A 16,568-nucleotide genomic window follows, 5' to 3' on the forward strand; every position below is an offset into this window, starting at 1 on the left:
ATTTCAACTCTCCACATAAACAGTGACGATAGGGGAATGTTCCTTTCTTTGTTAATACTAAACTAAGTGATGAATTTGGCTCTTAGTACAACTCTGGCTTTTGCTTTTGAATAATTTCATTCTTTGTCACCAGACTTTAGGCCAAAATTACATTCTTCAAGGTGACATTAATATCTCCATAGAATCACTTAATCAGACAGAACACTTGTGTGTTTTCTATGTATAGGACAATAGGAAGACTAATGGTAACTGTTCTATGAGAGATTTAGTGTTGCTGGAACCATAGCTTGGTTAACACAGTGTGTGTGTGAACTTATATCATGTCCCCAGACTTAGTGGAGTAACAAGAGTTTTGCTCATCATGGGGAGAATTTTGGAGGTAATTGTACTTATTTTTTTTTTCCTGGAAGCTGATTCTTGCCCAGTAGGCATAACTGATTTCTGCAAGTTTTGCTAATGTCAGGCTTTAGTGTTTTTATTACTGTTTAGGCATTCCAGCACGCTGTACATCTTGATGTGTTTTTCTTTGCTTTATAGATTTGTGGAGTCAAAAGCATAGGGTTGGAAAAGACTTCATGTCGTCTTGCTCTTCATCCTTTTCTCCCAGGGCAAAGGAAGCTCTATCTGTCATTCTTCATGAACATCTCCTTAACCAATTCTTTAAAGCTGATAGTAGAGTCTACTGTAATGGAAGATACCAACTCCCAGGTATCTCTGAAGATTCAATTTTACTGAGCAAGAGAGGAGAGGTTGCTTCATAAGCCACAGTGGACTGAAAAACCTCCAGCGGTAGATTAAGCTACTGTGACTTCCTGTGAAGATGATGTGCTTGAACAGCCCCTTCATCTGGTTGATGGGAGGGCAAAAGCTCTTGTCAGAGTGATGGTAATAATCTTCCAAAGAAGTAAGGAAGTGTCTGGAAGATTTGCTTTCCATCATCTATATATGCTTTCCTCATACCTTCTCTATTTAGGATGATTGTCATTTTGTCTTAAGGAGCAAAATAGTAACACTGTTGATTTAGAAATTTGAAGTACAACAAAAATATATTTCTGCGTAACTCATAAGGAAGTATTTCTGGTATTCAAGTTAAAAATATTCTGAAGGCAGCATTGAAGTAGAAGTCAGCTGATAATGTGAAATTTCACAGGAAACCTCAAATCTATCTCACGCTTTTTCTTTGTCTTTACTGCTACAAAGTTCTCTCATTTTCTAATGTGTTATTTTGAACATTTAGTGTAAGCTTTGCACTAGGAAAGGATCCTCTTTGTTTGACTCTGGCATTAGCAGCCTGATTTGCCCAAGCAAATAAATGCAGGTGTTCTTCAAAAACTGTGTAAAACATTAGGGGTGAGATCACACGGTATCCTTGATGTTCGTGGGACTATTTGATAGGCTTAAAAGAGATTTTATTTTGGTTTCCCTGTGAAGTATTTGTAGGAAACTAGTTGTATATATTAAATACTTTTCTCGTGTTGGATGTTTGAGTTTTCTAAAGCTGGAGAACACTTAGTACCAACACATGGGGAAAAGTAAACAATAAAAATTGGTTTAGTACCTAGAAAAGTGATTCAGTGAATGACTTCAGTCTTAACATGTTTGGTGTATAAAATTGATGTCATTACAGCGTATAAATAGTCTTATAATGAGAAAAGAGTTGTTTGAAGGTACTCTGTAGTGCAGTGAAAACAAGGCATAATGAAGCCCAATGGCTAGAAGCTGTAGTAAGAATTGTGCTTCTTCTGAAAATGAAATTTCTGTGGAAACTGTCTCACAACCAGAAATTGTCTTCTCTCTCCTATTGATTCATTGGTGATATTTGCAGCTCTCCTAGTTTTTTAGAATGTTCTTGGTTAAGCTTGGCAAGTTGTTGAGAAACTTACAGCTACCAACAGTTTAAGGGCACCAATTTTGGAAACTAATGGTCTAGACAATTGAAATTTTTTTTTTAACTGAAGTGTTTGGATTTTTTTCTCCTTGAGATTGATGTTGCTACATCAGGCAAAATTAGATACTTCAAGCTCTGCGTGTGACATACAGTGTCAGAAGAAGTACCCAGTTTGGAAAATGAGTAGGGAATAAGAGGATTATTCTACGTATTGGTTATGCAGGTCTAGTATTTGGTCTTTTAGGCATGGGGAACATACCTTGTGACTGAGAAGTGACACCCACTTGAGCAGTGCGTGTCTTCCCTCACCCAGGTGTGGTACACTGTTCCTTTTCTAAATTTCTCCTTTCATTCTGTTGCAGTAGGATAGAGCTGTCACAGTTGTCACTGCCCTCCCTGTGTGATGTGATGCCTGTTAGAAAGACAGATAGCAAATCTTGTCCACACATGCCTCTTGGTCTCATTTCTTATTTCAATAGGATTCAATTTTATGCTGAAAATCTCTCCCTTTTGACTAGCGGAGGAAAATTTTTCACCTTGCTCAAGATGACAGAAGCAAGATATTTGATGCTTAAGGTCTCTTATGTGAAGTTACAGTGTTAAAACATGCTGCTAATAGTTTGCTTAGGAATACAGTCAGTCTGTGTATTACATAAATTGGCCAAGAAGGCTAGAATAACTTTTAAAGTTCATTTCAAGCTCTTGCTTTTTATCAGCTAGGTCATTCTAATCAGTCTCTTTCCACTCTGATACTTCTCAGGAGCAGGAAGAAGCAGCATTCTGGAATTGAGATGAGGCATAATTGATGAGGCATTCTGGAACTGTGAGGAGGATGCTGGTGCTTAGTGCTTGCTTAGTCAAAGTAGAAGTCACCTAAGTTTGACTTGTCTCACAGCCTTTTGGAACCCTTCTACTGACTGCTAAGATGATTTGTATGGTAACCACTAAAACATACAGTTGTCTTCCTCTTGCTAATGATTTTTTGGATATTGAGGTGCCAAGTCACTGTCATCCTAGTCCTTGTCATCTAATTAGCCACTGCTTTTATAGAGCCTAGGCAGTGGGGAGAAGTAGTAATAAATAGGCCTTATTCCAATGGATCGTTAATATAGGAGTTAAAAACCTTATCTGTTTTTATTATTCTTTATGGATTGTATGATTGGGGCAAAATACTGACTTCATCCCCGTTCATGTGTGAGTATCATTAAAATTCAGAATTAACTGACTTGCAGAGCACTCTTACATTTAGCAGAATTGAGAATGCTTTGAGATACAAAGTAGAATGGAGGGGTAGTTCACATTTGCTCTCTGAAATAAGTCCTCATTTTCATTAATTTTCTGGCTAGAAGTCTTAAGATATGTATGTAATAATCACCTTATAACATCAGCTGAGGAAACACTGGGAGTGACTTAAAAGCTGTCACCAGGTAACAGATCTAATGAAAGCTTTGCCTTTTGTAGTGGTGTCGAAAAATTTTAAGAAACTTCTCAAAATCATATTTCTGTAATACTTCTTCCTACAGTCCTGCTTGGCATCACTGCAAGTAAAGTCTAAAAATATACAGAGCAAAGCAAATTAACGAACAGGGGGAAGAGTTTTGCTTACACTATGTTTCACGTTCTCTGGTTTGGTCACCCAACTTCTATGCTGAAGAAAGAAATCCTTGGAAAATGTTGCAGAACTATCATTATACCCTGAAAGTGAAAGATTTGTTTCTTTAGTAAAAAGCCAGAACAAAAATCACTGAAACAAGCTTGATGCTAAAAGAATATTCAGTCAAAAAAATGAATGTAAATTAAAGTTGTGCATTTTGAAATATACTTATCACCTGTTTGGAAACTTGGCCTCTTATAACTCTTTTTTGAGCAGCTGCTACATTGAATGAGGTGAGTCTTTTTTGTCCTCACAACTAGTTAGAATGCTCAAAATTCTGTCAACAGTAAGAAAGATACTCTGATACTGTAACAAGTGGGACCTTGCAATAAGAGATAACCCCCTGATTGGATTTTGTGTTTAGTCAGTGACTTCTATAGTTCAGAGTCCTTTGGGCCTTTGATTTTCTTCTGGAAGAAAAGTTGTGCCAATCTGAGTATCATTGTGCAGTTTCCCAGGGGCAAAGCAGGTGGCAAGATTCCCTTGGCACAGAAGTGTTTGTGGGCTTTTTGTCTTGTTTTCCATAATAATTTCTCAAGCATGGTTAAATGGTCTGTTTAGTTTTCTGTTCTGGATGGAGATGTGCTGGGTTGGCAGCTCTGGGATTTTCTGCGTTTTGCCAGCTGGCAGACATGCACATTTGTGTAAGCTCATTCATAGCTGATACTGAGAGACAGGTGCTGATTTACTGTTCTTCAAATAACTGTGCTGGCATATGTCCAGCATGAACATGACTGCGCCTAGAGAACAGAGTGCATCACTTAAGACCATTGTGATACATCTCTCTGGGCACTTATTTACTGGTTTTGGGAGGGGGGCAAAGTTAAATATATTGCAGTGATGGATTTCATTGCCTGTGCCTGGAAAATGTGTGTGTGGTGGTAATTCACAAAAGCCCGTATTACTGTTGATGGCAGTAACATAAAAGATGTTGTTGGCAGTCTTAGATCTGTAGGGAATGCTTCCTGATAGCCTCTTAATAGCCATCGGTAATGATTAGAGAGAGGAACTCCAAAAGCTGCATGATATGACTTCTATTAGTCTTTACTTCTCCAGTTGGGAATTCTGTATGTCCTGTTCCCAGCAGCTGCTGAGGCCGTATCCAAATTGTAGGGACTCCCTTCAGTCCTTGTGAGCATCATCCGTCTGGGAGTTGCCACGGTTGCTGGCCCGATCCGGCTGTGGTTGCTGGGGTGGCTGTGTGGCCCTTGGTGTTGGCAGCAGCAGCAGGCACTGCTCTGCACGGGTAGGTCCTTCTGTGTGATGGCCTGGTTGGATTAGGGGTTGAGGAGAGGACAGAGCTCTGAAACATCCGCTGGAGTAATCGATACTGAGACAGCATTGCTTTGTTAACTAATCCGTGTGTGACAATATGTCTAACACTGAGTCACTAATGACAGTTTGCAACTTTCCCATCAGCTGCCTGCAATTAAGTCCTGTGAATCCGATCCTTGTGCTTCCTAGCCTCTACTCTCAATGAGGAGACACATAAGAAATTGCATCGTATATTTAATTAGCTACTTTTTTTCTTTTTTTGCTAGGAGACCTTAATTCTTAAGAAGAGTAGTTCCATGAAGGCTTAAATAACAAGAAACTATTTAGAACTTTTGGTTTTTGCTATAACCTGAAAGTTAATAAATGTAGCAATTTATAAAAACTTAAGTATCCTCAATTTAGCTCCTTTATACTCCCTGTTCTCATTTGTGGTTGTGGTCAAGTCCTAGTGCTGCAGCTGTGATTATAGTAGCAATAGGCGTATCCCAGCAAGCTCTGCTCTGAAATGTGAGATTGAGTTCCTTACTTGTGCATGCTAACATACATTTGAAAGATTTAGAAAGGAAAGAGAAGGAAATTATTTCTGCCCCAAATAAAACTTTCTCTCAAGGTTCCCATACAGATATTGCAAACAAACCCAACAAACGTGTTTGGTGAATGGTGATGGTGACATCATTGGTACAGTGGGGGGGCACTGTGTGCTCAGTACCTAGCTGTTAATATATTGTAAAAGACTGAAGGTGCAATTATATCTCAGGAAAACTCAGCATGAAGTGTTTTTTTGCTTCAAAAGCATCTACAGATTATGTAAATACCATAATTTTTCATACAGGATAAACCCATAGTAACATGGGAAATATTTAACCATAAGTATTACAAATTGTGTCCTTATTTTCTTTATTTAGATACAGTATCTGATTATGTATTAACTTTGGATGTTACAAAAGTCATTTGCAGATGACTTTCAGTTTCCCTGGCAGGTAGATATAGCAATATCACCTCCCTTTTATAAATACAGTTAAAGAGGGAATGAAAGTAAGTGAAGTAGCATGCCCAGGGCTGTTCAATGAGCTGATGATAGCTAACATTTAAAAATTAAGTATAAGCTCCCAGTTCTGTACTTCAAACTCAGTATTTCTTTTTCTTTCCAGACTATGACATTAGACTCAGGTATAAAGTACATACTTGAGCTGAGGTTGGGATAGAGCAATGTTCTTCTGCGTTTTCTTGCTTAGTACTTACTAGGCAGGACCATGTTCCTTCTCCTGAATTACAAAGGGAATTTTACATGGTTACATTTTGCTGAACTGGCCTCAAAGTCAGTCCACTTCCCCACCCGGGCTGTGCCTGTTTATATATAATCTCAAACTGTGGAACAATAGTCCTCTGATGAATTTGTGCTTTCTCTCAAAATAAGACTGTAGTCTCTTTTTGCCTTTATGATTTGATTGGGATCAAGCTAAGGGCAGAGAGATATGCACAGATTCCTATCAAAAAATGGTTTGTTTAAAGTAAATGAATGCTGTATTTTGGGCCCTGGTGCTACATTACAGTGGGCAATGAAGAAAAACAAAATACAAAAGAAAAATTGAGGAGGTTTTGGCATGCACAAATGGATTTACAAAGTGTCAGCTGTACTGCTGTCTCACTAATTGTAAATTCACTTTAGCAAAAAAAAAAAAATTGTACAACTCATTTGACTGTTGGTGTGGAATATGCTGAAGTAATTGAACTTGCTACTTTGCTGAATTGGTGATGCTGGAAGTTACTAAAGTTGTCGAAATAGAATCTATCTTTGATGACCAAAACCATTTTCCCTCTAGCACAAAGACTTGGTAAAGGCTCCAACTCTTTCTGTGTATTTCTCACAACTGTTTTTAGTAATAGAAATTCACTAGTGGAGTCACAATTACTGTCAGGCTTCTGAAAGGTTTTGGGTTTTGTTTTGTGCCTAGTTTCTGTACATCTTCTGAACCTGTGTTAAAGCTCTTGTAACACATGCTGACTAGTTTTGTTTGGCAAAGTTTTGTTACGCTTGGCAGGCTTCTCTCTTGCTACAAGAACTTAGAGTGTAGTGACATTATATACTACTACTCTGAAAACAACCACAACCCAATCTGACTCCCTAGCATCAACATAGCAGCTTAATATTATCTGGACTCATGTATTTCTTTAAGCTTCTATTTGTCACTGGAAATTTTCCTAGTGACATGAGATTTGCGACTTGATATAAACATCACAACTATGAATATGTGTATTTGACTGTGGATACATTTTAATGTTTAGAAAAATATTTGAGATTCCAATTGAGTTTTTCAGTGTGATCTGAGCTGAAGAACAGGTTTGTCTTCTCAATTAAAGGGAGCTTTCTTCAATCAAACACAGTATTATACTATCTAGCATAGTTAGTGCAAACAGCCTAGAAAGGTAACTAAGGTACCATCTTCATCTCTTGCCATCACAAGAGAAAATACTTGCAAATCACATGAAAATGCTTAGGCTGTTACAGAAAAGAGATTGATAGAAGGTGGCATAGATAAATAAAAACTTATTTGACCTTTGCTGTATATGTCACTAACTTGAAGGCTTCCGGCTAATTGTGGAGAAACATTTGAATTGGTGAGTGTAAGGTTGGTGAACCAATATAAGTAAAAATAGTATGTAAAGCATTTGTGTGGATAGTACAGTGAGCTCAGAAGCAGGAAGCAAACTCTGGGAAGGTCTCCTTGGATTCCTCTTCGACTAGAGAGGGCTGCTTTTAAAATGGTACTTTGGACACATGGTAGGAAAGGTGAAGGTGAAATAGCAGATGAAGACTGAGGTGTGTAAAAGAATGAAGAAAACATTGGTGTGGGTGCTAGAGACAGAGAGGCAACATGATTTTATGTAGTAGACTGTATAAGATCTGCAAATGTAATTAAGCATTGAAGCTGGATACCAGAAGAAGGAAAGGTAAGGAAAAACTGGAAAGCAATTAAATGCATTTTTGGAAGAGAACAGTGACAAAATACTTCCAAATCATCATTATATAGTTTGAAAATGATGAAAAAGCAGTGAAAAATGAGGGGCAAAACAGAAGGTTGTATTGGCAGATTTATAGCATCAATTTTAGAAAATGTTCTTCAGATGCTCATTCCAAGGACACCTGGAAGGGTACAGTTAATAGTAAAGGTTGAAAAGGTCTTGTGAAAGATGAAATCAGGCTAAGATTTCAGATGTTGCTTAAATGCTCCTCCCCTCTCGGTCTGGGCAAAAAGTGGAAGTAATATAAAGGTTTGGATTTTCAGAAATCCCTGACATATCTATATGACTTAATAAATTAATGTTTAAATCATATTTAGGCATTTTTTAATAATAAAGAATTTTGTAGGTAAGCACCAAGCTGGAAGTTAAACCCACCAATTTTTTGTAGGATATTCCATGTGTGGACTGCATACAGCATTTATGTAGCAACTGGTACCTTTAAACACAAGCCCTGCTCAATCACTGTTATGAGACTTCCATCAAGTATGTTAATATTTCTGTACCTGGATCCATGATTTCCTCTACTTCTTGCTACCTTCTGAAGGAAGGGGTAAGGTCCAGGATCAGAACACGGTTTGGAGGACAGGCTATAGACAGGTCAAAGTACTTACAAAGTACTTTGATCCTGGGAGAATCAGAGTGCAAAGGGACAGTTTAACTGCCTGCCAGCAATAAAACAGGGAGGCAATATCTGGTTACTGTGACCTCGGGGATGGAGACACATAGGTAAGCAGACTGAGGAGTCAGAAGTGTGTGCAAAGCAACATGGGAAAGCAGCTGTAGGATTGTCAGAATATTTCTAAGCAGAGACATGATCATCCAGACATCACTGAAAGGTTACTTGCTCTGATATGCAAGGAACCCTAATTAATAATAATGTCAACAGCTTTAAAAGCTTTACAGCAATCTTCTAGTTGCATCAGTGAAAGGTTTGAATTGCATGAGTGAATCCCTGTTTATGTTGAGTGCACAGGCATATGCCTGAGACAAACTTCCCTGTAAACAAATGTTAATTGGATCAGCAATATTTCCAAAATATTTACTAGTTTTCCTTCTGGAGTGGTCAGGGAGTTGAAACATTATTTCTATGCTTTTATTGCACAGAGGTGGCCTGAAAGGAGATGAAGAATTAAAACCAAACATTTTGGCAGGGTTTTGGTGAGGGGTGCCAAAATAGACCCAAATTTTGTCTAGGGTATGACTGACAGGTAAGTGAGCACAGAGGGTAGAGTAACTGGCAGCTCCTTCTGCCATCATGTAGATGATCTGAAGATTGACTGAGATCTTAAAGATAGGACCTGTCTGTTCCCTGTTGGCAGTTCATTCTTGCCACGGAAATACTGCTTGCCAGCAGTGCTTCTGAGGAGAGAACACAATTAGTCTTATGTATATTCCAAGTGATTAGCATTGTGTTCCATAATATATAAAATGGAATTTGATTTTATTCATAAATATGGAGTATCTTCCTCTTGAGGAGATGCCCTCACACCTTCACTTCTGCTTTTCCCTCCTTATTAAAAGGGTAGCTAGCAAGAGAGGGAGAGCCCCTGTTTTCTCCCCTTTGCTTTGGTTTGATTAGGTAATTTGCTGTTCTGTCAGAGTCAGCAGGAGTACATGCTCCAATGTCAAAACAGTATACAGAAGTTCAAATAAAATCGCTGACGTTACCTCACAGAGTCCCTTTTAAGTGAAACAAAGCATAGTGTTGGGTGCTGTTTAGAGACCAGTTATATGGGCAGATGCTAGAAATCTGAACTATTTCCAAGCATGGGAGAGATTATTTTATAAAGCAAACAAATGAAATTCCCCCCAGACCTCACCACAGAAGCTTGTTCAGTCTGTCAAGACTGAAAACACTTTAAGAATATCTGTCTGAAATAGAGGACAAAAAATTTTGTCTTTGCAAAAGCTGCTCAATGTTCTCTGGATGTGGTGTTAGTATGGTGGACAGGCAGACCCTTGAGAAGCAGTTGCTAACCGCTTCCTCTTGTGTATCAGACCTGAAAATCCAGGAAGTGTGTAGGACACAGCACCCCAAAACTTATCCACCCTCTTCTCTGAGGTTTCCCTAGCTCAAGAAAAGTGGTCAGAACAAGGAAAAGGCAAAGAACGATGAAGAAGGTCCTATGATAGATTCTACTTTTACCTCAGAGTTGAGGTAAAAAGACTTGAAATTTTGGCTTGGAACTGCATAAATTATAGAAATGGGCAGGAAATTAAGAAGTAGGTAGCAGAATTAATGAGAAGGCAAATAATGTTTAAGACCATACTCCATCTGAGCTCCTGCTCACCTCCACCTATTCATTCCCTGTTGGCAGACCTTGAAGCTTGTGTTTGTAGAAAGCTGATTTCCGAGGAAGCTCTCTTGAGAGCATGTCTCTGCCTGTAGGAGTTAAGTTCCTTTAAATTCTTTCCTATTCCCTGCAAAGCCCAAATTACTCCACCACAACACCCAAGATTCCTAGCCCTCCTCCCAGAGGAACTGTGCTGATTTGGCCGCTGTGTATAGATTCAAAACTTACAAATTGTCCTTTTTTTCTTAATTTAAATTTGCATTGTTGGAACAAATTTTCCTCTCTTAAATCTACGAAAGCATTTTTAAAATTTTTAGTTCCTCAGCCAAAGCATTACTACTAATAAACTAACGTGTAACTAAAATATGTTTTATAGGTCTGTATATAGACATTGACCTGTCCAGTTTGGCTTGTTCATTCAAATTGACTAGGTATGCAAAAGCTGAATAAAATTAAAAATTAATGAAAGCACACAACAGACACAAGAAACCTGACAAGTAACAATAAACCTCATCAACTTAACATGTAATCATCCCGCTTAAAACCAATAAGCATGCCAAACAGGCAAGACAGGTTGTGTGCAGGAGGATTCTAGATTATCTTGTTATAATGCACAAAAGCTGTAGTTCAACCAGTTTTATTTTAAAGCCAGTATTGCCACTGACAGGAGTCCCGTGTTTATGAACTGGCTGTTGGTTTCTGTTCTCTGTGCTGGTTTCTGTATCCTTCTCCACCTCCTTTCTCTGATCCTTCTTGCGCTGGGATTACTGGGTGACTAGGGGTGAAGCATCTGAGGAGCTCATGTACATGGGCAGGCAGGAAAGCAGGGGAAAAAGCATCTGTGGGCTATTTTTCTACTCGCTCAGTCCCTCGATATTGTCTAGAGTGTTTAACTGTGATGTTTCCAGTGCTACCCTATCCTTCAAACTAGGTCGGGAATAGGCAGCTCGGAGGCGCTGAGCCAGGCACACATCTGAAAGATGACACCCTTTCCTCCCAGTACATCCCTTTGCTGCATTCGTGGTGCTTTGTGTCTGGGTGAGAATGTTTATCTGAAATACACCCCTTGTTCTTGCAGATACGGTGTGCAAATAATACTTGAAAATGAATATCACTTGCTACCTCAGACCTACCAGTAAGCCTCACCTCCAAAAAACATACCCAGCTTTCTTCTTGCATCTGCTTATCGTGAGTTCAGCTGTTCTTTCTGTAACTTGTGTATCACAGCTGAAGAAGCCTTTTATTGGAAAAGATGAGCAGAGTCTCCTGGAATAAAAGGAGTCAGGCTGCCATTGTTTAAAATCTAAGTAGTTCATTTGTACCTACATCATAACGTAGATTTCTGTTGTAAATCAGAAAGCTGACGAGAATCTTGAATTCTTGCATCACAGGCTTTTCTAAACTGATCTCCATAAAGAAGAATGAATTTGTCATGGTGGTAGTTCAGTGCTTTGAGAAATACACATTTTCTGATTATGGGCTGCAGGGAGTGATGTAGAAGGAAAACAATGGGAGCACAACTTCCATGAATACGGCCAGTATGCATGTGGGAATGCCCAACTGTATTGGAAATGCAAGGAAATTTGGAGGATTGGCAAGCCTTAGGCTATCGTGACAGCTCCTTTCCAACATCTAGTAGCACACATCTACACAATATTGGTCTGTTTGCTGGTGAGAGATGCACTAGTTTAAGAGTATCGATTTAGAAATGGCTACAGTTGTGCATTTCTGACTGGGGAAGGTAACTCTGAAGGGAAATCCTCTTTTTTATGCTAACACTTTGCAGCCACTACTAACATCCTAGACTAGGTGACAGTGTGTCCAGTAACCTCTCTGCTTTGCAGCAGGGGTTGGTATGAATGCTTTCTGTCCACTGAATGTATAATCTGGGTGGTAGTCTTGGTTCAGAAATAAATATTGAATGTCTCTGAAATGTGCTCTGTAGCTGTAACCAGCAGGTCCTCTCATAAAACGTTCTGTAGAACAATGCCAACAACCACTGCAGTGGGAAAAGAGGAGGGATATGGGTGCGATGAAGGTGATCTTGGAGTAGGAAACTTTCTCGCCTTGGACCAATAAGTAGCTTCATTTACTTGTACTAAGAAGCTGATATTTTTTTTTGTCTCAACTTCTCAAGCTTTCTGTTATCACCAGATACAAGAGAAGAGCAAAATACTTTTTCACATTTGGATAGTATGCTTATAGAAAGTCATCTGTGTGATAAAGGCTACAGAAATCAGAGTATAGATCAAGTTGTTTGGCATGAAGGACCTCTAAGTTATACTGCAAATTGCTGTTTTTTCAGTCTTGCATTTCATATCCTTACCATTTTTTGCTTGTATCCTATAGGTAAGGCACAGAACTTCAGACCAAGTAATGGCTTTGAAGATGAACACACTGAACAGCAACAGAGCAAACATGCTGAAAGAGGTTCAACTTATGAATAGACTCTCACATCCAAACATCTTAAGGTATACTGGCTTTTCTCTGAATCGTATAGAGATAGGCTGTCTTTAGTAGAGCTTTCCTATTTCCAATTTTAATTTATTTTTAATTATAGCTGTATATGTTGTAAATGTGGAGCAGGTTCTAATTTAATGGAAGAAGAGGAGGAAGAAAAGACTTGAGGAAATTGAAAATCCACATGATTTTAATATGTGGCATTTAACAGTAATGAGTAACTTAATTCAGAGAAAAACAAGTTTTCATATTATAAATTTCTGATGAATCAGTAAAATGATATGAAGAGTGAAACTTGGTTTCTCATAATGAATTTTAATTATTGCAAATTTAACACCATTCAAATACTGTATGGTTACTAATCTTGCAGATTAACAATGCAAAGTGCTATAGCTTCTTCATATTTTTAAGTCTGTTACCTAGTTTTTAGCATTTTCTGGTTGTAGTATGGCAAGGTGGGATAAGAGGGACCAAAGAAAAGAAGCTAGAGTTGAACTAATCTGATTTATCTGTTTTTGAAAGGAAAAAGGTAGTTCTTGTTTTGCAATAGATTACTTGATGCAAATCCAAAATATTTCAATGTGTATCTTGTTATTGCTTGATTCTTTTCAGTCTTGGTTAATCTTTCATGATGATGTGCAAGCAATTAACATAATTAGCTGAAGCCATAACATTAAGAAGTTTAAAGGTGTGATGACAGTGCAACAAATAACCGGTTCTCCTGAACTGCTGTTGCACAGTTGGGATCCATTTTGATAGGCTCAGGCAGTGTAGCTCTTTCTGAAAAGTTTTAGAGACATAGTGAACTTTAATTTAATTTCCTTTTCTTCACCAGACTGTTAAATAGTAGAGACATAGTACTGATTCCTAAAATCCTTTATAACCAGCTTTTCTGGTCCTTGAAATCCTGGCTCAGTCTTCATCAACTGACATGTGACAATATTATCTTGTTTGCTTTCTTCAGTATTTATGAGGAGACATGTCAGAAGCATTTGGGCTAACTGTAGGGAGCATTCCATTAATTCATGCCTATTTTCTATTCTTTTTTCCTTAACACTCCCCAAAACCTGTAAACTTAGGGAATTTTTACTAATGGTAAACTGTATTGGTTTTATCACAGTATATTTTTTCAAGTGTCCTAGTAATCTCTCCCTAATTAGAATTCTTAGTCTGTTTTCTCTGCTCCAAGGTGAAATGAGTTCCCAGCAATTAGTTTTCTGTTTGTGTATTTCTTTGTTTTTAATGATGTCAGATGTGTGGCTTTTTAGGTTTCAGGATTATTAATTGTTTCTCATATCTATCCACCACTTCCTTTCCCTTGGAATCCTTAGATAAGCAGCGTATAATCTTGAGGAGTGATACAGGTTTTTTTTTTTAGTAAGGTTTGTGGAAAAAATAACTTCATAGGATTGGCATTGTCAGAATAATAAAGTCAGTACACTTCATCACGCTCTCTATCAATTTTGTGTGGTTTGTAAATCTTTATTTTAAAAAAGATTTTTTAAAAAACCTTTTTTTTTATTTTTTCAACTCTGTTCAAAATATTTCATTTGGGCTGGGGTGAGGGAAAGTAGGGAAGGGATAGTTTTACAGGCAAAAAGCATTCAGTTGCAGCTTAATGTAACCTTGCCCCCCTCACCCCTGAGTAGAGTTACACAGGTGTTTCCAAGAACAAAAGTTATTTTGCTCAGTTCTGAGTAATTCCTGAAATTTAAATGTTTTATAACATTTAAGAGCTCCTATTGATGATGATATCAGTCGGCTCTGACCTTAGAACCTATGAATAGTCAGTGGTGTTGCACAGATGGTGCTGAAGAAAGAACAATAATGTATTGATTTATCCATGAAGCAGAATGGGAATTCCATTTGGTATTACAGAGGATCGACAGAGAAATCTTTTTTTTGTGTGCTCAACTAAGCAGTTATGAGCGAATACATAAGAAATAAATGACTTAAATAGAAATGGTTTATCTTTGTGTAATTTGGTTTGAAGAATAAACTACACTTGCTTTATGAATTGCTTCATTTGAGGCTTCTTCAAAGAGAGTAGGTTCTCTGGTAAAAAAAAAAAAGTTGCCTTTTTCTTATGTATTAGGTAAGTACCCTTGTTCCAGGCAGCAGGGACATTCCTATAGAAAATGCAAATGAGAAAACTGTATTTAGTTTTAGTTTATTCTTTTATTGAATAATGATACACAGTAAAAGCTATTATTTTTCTTTCTGTAGCAGATAAATAACACAAAACTGCAAAGTTATGTGTGATTTTATTTTTGGTTTAAAACAATTACTGCAGTGTTTCTATGGGATATCTGGGAGAAGATTTTTGCCCTTTATAAATGTTACCTGCCTATGTGTTTATATGTGTATAGCTATATATACACACACACATGCATGCAAACATCTGTACTTATGTTTCAGAAACCTATAAATCATTGGTGCTTCTACTAGTGTTGTAAAAATCAGTTTAGGACCTATTTCCCACTTTAGAAACACATTAGAGGTAATATCTGATAGTAATTTGCTTTTATAGTAAGGTGGTGAGAGGTGAAAACACACTGTTGTCAAATAAGAGCAGCTGGAGTAGTATTGCTGAGAGGTCACTAGGAAGATGCCCTACAATGTGTTCCTGCTGAAACATTTTCTAGGATTATTCTTGGAAATTTGAAGCTTCTGTTAGCATTTAAATGGAATGATCCTCTTCCAAGAAGTTCTAATGTGTAACTTCTCCTTTCCAGGGACTATGAGCCACCTTGGTTTGCTGTTAAATGTCATTTTCCTCACTTAATTTCTGTCCTTTGAAGTTCTTCCTCTATATTACTGAGTAAGCTGTTTTACAACTAGCATCAAGTTTAATTATTTATTGATTAGTCACTGGATCTCCTTTATATGCCTTAAAGGCACACTCTGATTTTACGTAATATATACATGTGAGCTTCTTCATCTTTTGTAAGCTCTAAGACTACCTGCTGTTAACAGGCTGTAAACAAGTTACTTTCCTTAGTGCTGATCTGTTGTTTGCCACTAAGGATGCAAGTGGATTCTTAGGCTGAAATGTTGGGATCATGCTGTGCAGGGGTTAATTCCATCAGGTAGAGGGCTGTGAGGTGCTCTAATATCAAATGGCTTGTAAAGTTAGGAAACTGGATAGATACTGGCTTTAAGGCATCCAAAATCTGCTCTCAACCTATTTCAACGTGTGCAGTTAAGTTTTAGAAAGTGTTTTAGAAAGTGAATGTCAGATTCAGCAATCATGTATTTTTTAGTATATGAAATTCTTCCTTAATCTGGGTGCGTTATGTTTTTGAACATCCTGATGCTTTCATACCTACAATTTGTAGTTGAATCAATGTTTTTGTCCTAGAACTCTTCCCTGGTTTGTATGAACTAAGTGATGTAGAAGAGAGAAGAGATTCCTCTTCCTAGTGGTATATTTGATAGTCAGAGATTATTATTATCCTTTGGGTGATTAAAAAACCCATCCCTTTGCCAGTGCTCTAAAGTACATAGCAACTTTTTACAACCCATCAATTCCAATGTGCCCACAGCTAACTTCAAGATCTTTTTGCAAAGATTCTTGTACTTTTGCCGTTGGTTGCACTGATGCGACTAATAAATATTACTGACTCTTTGAAACTGCTCTTGCTTCTGTGCTCTTTGTATCAACTCATTTGCACAGCTACAGATGCCTCTTGAGGTTTTATACTCTAGTCTGCAATCACTGTTCTGGAATGTGAGTTCGTCAGTAGCTGCTGAGTTTCTTCGGTTCCTTAGTTCGGTAGAGGTTACCTAGAGGCAGGTCTGTGTTTCTGCCTCAGTGATACTTTTGTAATACTTAAGGAGATGGAGTTGTGTCAAGGTGTTCTGGTTTCTCTACTTCTTAGTGAAGTACCACTCTCGTTATTTAGGCTTTAAAAATAACTTGTATTTTTTGGCACGGAGTGAAAGGCTAACTTTAAATATCCCCACTTATTTC

The 16,568-nt window shown here is 37.8% G+C and overlaps 1 protein-coding gene across 1 annotated transcript in view; it reads left to right on the forward strand.

Moving 5' to 3' along the window:
• The window catches only part of TESK2 (testis-specific kinase 2), an 87,527-nt gene that overhangs the window by 17,095 nt on the left and 53,864 nt on the right, over window positions 1–16,568 (forward strand). The window contains exon 3 of the mRNA XM_014939402.1: window positions 12,485–12,606. Coding sequence (XP_014794888.1) covers window positions 12,485–12,606 — 122 coding nt within the window. The remainder of the gene's footprint in view (window positions 1–12,484; window positions 12,607–16,568) is intronic.

This window comes from Calidris pugnax, unplaced genomic scaffold (genome assembly GCF_001431845.1).
Source record: "Calidris pugnax isolate Ruff unplaced genomic scaffold, ASM143184v1 scaffold18, whole genome shotgun sequence".
In the NCBI taxonomy this organism is placed as follows: Eukaryota; Metazoa; Chordata; class Aves; order Charadriiformes; family Scolopacidae; genus Calidris; species Calidris pugnax.